This window comes from Babylonia areolata, chromosome 4 (genome assembly GCF_041734735.1).
Source record: "Babylonia areolata isolate BAREFJ2019XMU chromosome 4, ASM4173473v1, whole genome shotgun sequence".
NCBI classification, from domain to species: Eukaryota; Metazoa; Mollusca; class Gastropoda; order Neogastropoda; family Buccinidae; genus Babylonia; species Babylonia areolata.
This window is the reverse complement of record NC_134879.1, coordinates 8,099,810-8,104,726: the sequence shown is the minus strand read 5'-3', so window position 1 is coordinate 8,104,726 and position 4,917 is coordinate 8,099,810. Positions and strand designations below refer to the sequence as shown.

Sequence of the window (4,917 nt, the reverse complement as noted above, 5' to 3'; positions counted from 1 at the left end):
GTTTTACTGATGCTGTGTGGGGCCCGGGTTCCCCTGGCTGAACTAGGGGGCTTAACGGTCGTACACAGACATCAATCTCCTAGAGCGCAGCCCCTGTTTTTGGATTATTGCCCTGTACAGGGATTACCACAGGATCACAGACAAGACAAGACAAGACAAGAGGGCCCGTTTCGGCAATGGCCGTGTGTTTTTGAGAAAGGCTCATCACTCCGATTTTCCCCATTCCACCCAAGTGTGAACGGGTACCTGAATTCGGTCAGGGAAGGTTAAATCGGCGAAGCAGAGGATTGGGCCCCTTCTTCCTGTGCTAAAGCGCGGACACCATGGATATGAGTTCACTGCCCTGACAGCATGAAAGGATAATAGACCTTTAACCAATTTCAACATAACATTTCGTTTCAATTGTACATAAAAGAGTTATTTGTGCAGCACCTTGTCAGCGATATGCTCTTCTCTGTTGTTGTTTTGTGTGTGCGTGTGCGTGTGTGTGTGTGTGTGTGTGTGTGTGTGTGTGTGTGTTTGGTTGTTGTTTCTTTACATCAAGGTTCAATGATGTGGGAGGTCTTTGTTTATCACTTGTGTGTCTGTCTGTCTGTCTGTCTGTCTGTCAGCTAGAATAGTTAAACTACATTCCCACTGACCGGGTCCGGGACAAGTCAATGTATGTAACAAAAATATATGAAGTAGAATGTATACAAATATATTAATGGGAAAAAAGTTGGTAATGTGTATGTTGCTTTGTTTTATTAACGCTTTGCGTTATTACAAATGGTCAAAATTCCGACGAACAAAAACTGAACTATCACGTCTACGTCTGTGTTATGGTTCTCAAGATAATTCTGTTAGTATTGTGTGCCTAGCAGTAAACTGTTCATTTTCGCATTCCTATCGACAACACGGTTAAATAATTAAACAATTAATTCAAAACACAATTTTACAGTTCAGATGAGCACGATGTCACCGTATCTCAGTTCAAATCTGGCATCAAAACACATCTCAGTTGAAATCTGGCCTAAAAACACATGTGAACAAATCTGCTTTCATGACTGTCTACATGTCAGCATATGGCGCGCGCATGGTTATTCCCTTTGTCTTCTTTGTAAGTCTTGTGAGTGGCCTGTTTTCTTAATTTATGAAACCATTTCCACACAATGATGTTAACTGTTAGCGCTGTGGGTCCTTGTGCCAAGTAGATAGAGCGCATCATAAATCCCCTTTATTACGATTATCATCCTTAATGCCATCGGTGTTGGACACAGATGACAACTTGTGATGGATTTCTAACCGTTTCCTGAGGTGCACTTCCAGTGCAGTGAATAATATGAATGCAACGTGATACCGTTGGTTGATGGGACCCGATAACAATCCCCGGTGACTGTCGAATGTAACAAGACATAACTGGATGTTGCGAGCTTACCGTTCATCCACATGTCCGTTGGGAAGGAACAGAACACTGATGATGTAGCACTGCACCGTGTTTTATCGTGGCCATAGTTTCTCCGGCGATATCGGCAGCACGCCGTTAGGCTTGTTTGTTTAGACACCATGGTTTATGTACACCCTTGGTATGTACACCATGGTTTTGTACACAGATACTGGTTGTATTGACACATCATGCACAGCCTTCCCACTGTCCCTTCACCGTCCACAAATATACTGATCTAAAATGTTTTCACAGACTGAGAGTCCTATATCTAAAACAAGTTAACACCGTGTTCAGTGATCTGCAGTCATGCCCTGCCCTGTCCGAGGTCCGGTAATCACTGCAGATAAACTGTGACCCATCTTATGTTGTTTTTTTCCCACAAAATCTTCCAAAATGGTGGTTGCTTTTTTCACACTACAGTCCATTTTGTCAACACCGTGTTTCGTTTGACACCAAGCAAGCCTTTTCTCTTAAAAACAGGTACTCTTAATTTCTTCATGTGCACTTGCTCTGTTCGCTCATCAAGGATGTTTCCTCCGACTATTTAGCTGCACCACCAGTAAGTCTTCTCTCAACACCACTTAACCCCTTGACTACTGCGGATGAGTATACTCGTCTGTGCAGGACCAGTCACCTCATAAAGATAGCACTGAACTCACAGGTCAGGATGTCAGTCACCATCAAATCTATTCGTACTCCTCCCTCTTCAGACTGCCTTACTTTCAATCAACAAAATTAATGACACAACTAAAAAGTAAATTTTTAAAATGTGATTGCATTCTAAATTCAAGACACACGGTCTCATTTCACAAGGTTCAGCAGTCAAGGGGTTACACCGCTTCTTTTGAACTGGACACGTCACATTCACATTGTTCTCTTCACACGTACCCGTCATTTGCCTTCAGTTCTTACCGTCATGCAACACAAGGCTTTTTCTTCGAAAACGTGCACCAACATCTCCACATCAGACCTCCCCCCTTCTTCATAATTACGTTCTCTTCACACCTGACGCTTTTTTGTTATCTTCACAACTGTTTTCTTCACACTTGGCAACCTTTCTTACCCCACAACTCCACCTGCACTGGAGTCAGCCATCTTGACAGTCAACAAGTTCAGTTCCGGTTTTAAGTTTCAAGGTGTCAAAAACGTGCGAACTGATCCATATAAGCTACACAAAGCAGCCGTGGGCAAAGAGAGAGATGGAGCAGTTTAGTTTGTGACCTGAATGCTTGATAATGTCAGTAGCTTGCACTGCCGATGCACACGAATTCTAACAGTTACACTCAAGTCTAGTGCGTGTGTCTGGGGGAAGGGGGGGATATCAATCAATACGTGTCCCAACAGATTCACACACAGTCAGCGGGGGAATGTAGAGCAACTGGTCCATGTATGTGTGAACGACACGACACAAGGATGAAGGACAGATGACAGAGGCTTGCCAAAGATCACCACGGGGAAACGGTCTGCTTCTCCGATTCTCATTGCTGTCTGTTCAATGAAACGATGGAGGGAGTCGATGCTGCAGGACTGGATTGAAAGAAATGAAATCTGAATGAAAAACCAGAGCGGGAGAAGTCCACAACAGGAATGCCATATCGATGTCGTGGACTGCGGCAAGCCAACTGTTCTACATCCACCATAAAAGGGCCAAGATGACTACCCACATGACCACGTGTCTCTGATGTGCTGTGGCTGGTCTCCATATCAGGCACTCTCCCCTCTCCTCCCACACCCTCTCTCTTCTTTCTGCCCCCTCTCCCCCTTCTCACCCCCTCCCCTCCCGCCATCCTCAATATCCCCTTCCCCTTGCTCCTCTGCCTGTCTTGTCTCAGCAACGCCTCGGGGACTCTGGATACTTCGTCTTCAACTCTTCTTTGAACTTCCGGAACAGTAACCGGTTTCGGTTCTGCTCTTCTTCTTTGGTCGGGTGGAAACCTGTCTTGGACTTGAAGCCCTTGTGAACCAGGAAGGCGTTGTCCAGCACGGCGAAGGTGTAGCCCGCCACGTGCATCTCGCACACCTGTAACACACAGCACGCACGCACATGACAGTTGATACACCACCCGTATACAAAATGGCTAAGACAGGGTAGTGTTCGCGTGTTTGTTGTCGTCGTTGTTGTTTGTAATATTCAAAACACACAATCTAATGTATTGTATTGTATGATGTTATACAAAAATACGCAAGTCAAACACACACACACACACACACACACACACACACACACACACACACACACACACACACACTATGCTGTTAGTCATGCCGATCCCAGAGTTTTCGTGTCATGTGATAGTCACTCGTGATCTGTTCCAACACCTGGTTTTGACTTGCTTTTGTCAAGCATTCCTGACTAGCTGTAGCTTTTTTTTTCAAGACAAGCCAACTTATCTCTCAAGAGAAAATAACTCGTGGTCGTGTTGCTCATGCACACAATGCAAAACTAATATACACACTTAAGAAAAGGCGCAGTTTGGAGTATTCAAATGGATCACATAAAATTACATTGACACATCTGAGAACATTTACATATTTTGGAACAATTAACAGTGTACATGATTTAAAAGACATGTGCATGTCTAAGTATCCACAAGAACGTATACTGACATATCTAGTTTAGTTTGCATATCTAATCGATAGCAATTAAGAGTAAAAATCGAAACAAACTGATCACCAAAGAAATAGAGATCAACATCAACGATCTGATTCGTGTCACAGAGGATAAATCATGTACATTCGCACAAAGCTCTCTCTCTCTCTCTCTCTCTCTCTCTCTCTCTCTCTCTCTCTGTGTGTGTGTGTGTGTGTGTGTGTGTGTGTGTGTGTGTGTGTGTGTGTGTGTGTGTGTGTGTGTGATCTTTGTGTATTATCTGTCTGGCCAGTGCCATATAATTTCGCAGGATGGGAAACGCCACATTCCACCGAGTTCAGACACTTCCATGCTATGCTATGCTATGCTATGCTATGCTATAGGCACTGCGAAACGGGTTTCACGTGCACAGCATCATCTACTGAACACACAATCTGATTTTTGGCAGCCATTTGTTTCAGCTGGAGCATAACACGCTGGACACCAGAATGTCTTGAAAGTGCTTATCACTGAGGCTAACATAAACCTGTACTCAACAACATCAAGAGCTGTAACAGAACATATAAAAAATAACGAGGGAAAACCAAAATAAAAAGGAATACAAAATCATCTTTCTGCCTGTGAGCTAAAATAGTCATTCTACATTACCACAGAATGTCTCTTAGAACACCTGATTTTTTATATAAAAAGTAAATTAAGTGAAAGTACGCAAATATGTTCGAGGAAAAATAATGAGGGTATCTATGGTGACTTTGTTGTCGAGTTGTTTTTGTTTATTTACTTGTTAACTTTGATTATTCATTCCAATTTCTTTTATGTTAATAATATTTCACAAAAAAACCTTGGGATGTGCTCTCAAGTCTTGACTAATGCGTTGGATTTGTACAGAGGTCAGGCACAT

The 4,917-nt window shown here is 43.2% G+C and overlaps 1 protein-coding gene across 1 annotated transcript in view; it reads right to left on the bottom strand.

Moving 5' to 3' along the window:
• Positions 1-3,248: 3,248 nt before the first annotated feature.
• Positions 3,249-4,917, bottom strand: part of LOC143281555 (beta-1,4-glucuronyltransferase 1-like) — a 65,252-nt gene continuing 63,583 nt past the window's right edge. Inside the window, exon 4 of the mRNA XM_076586780.1 lies at positions 3,249-3,446. Coding sequence (XP_076442895.1) covers positions 3,255-3,446 — 192 coding nt within the window. The 3' untranslated portion in view covers positions 3,249-3,254. The remainder of the gene's footprint in view (positions 3,447-4,917) is intronic.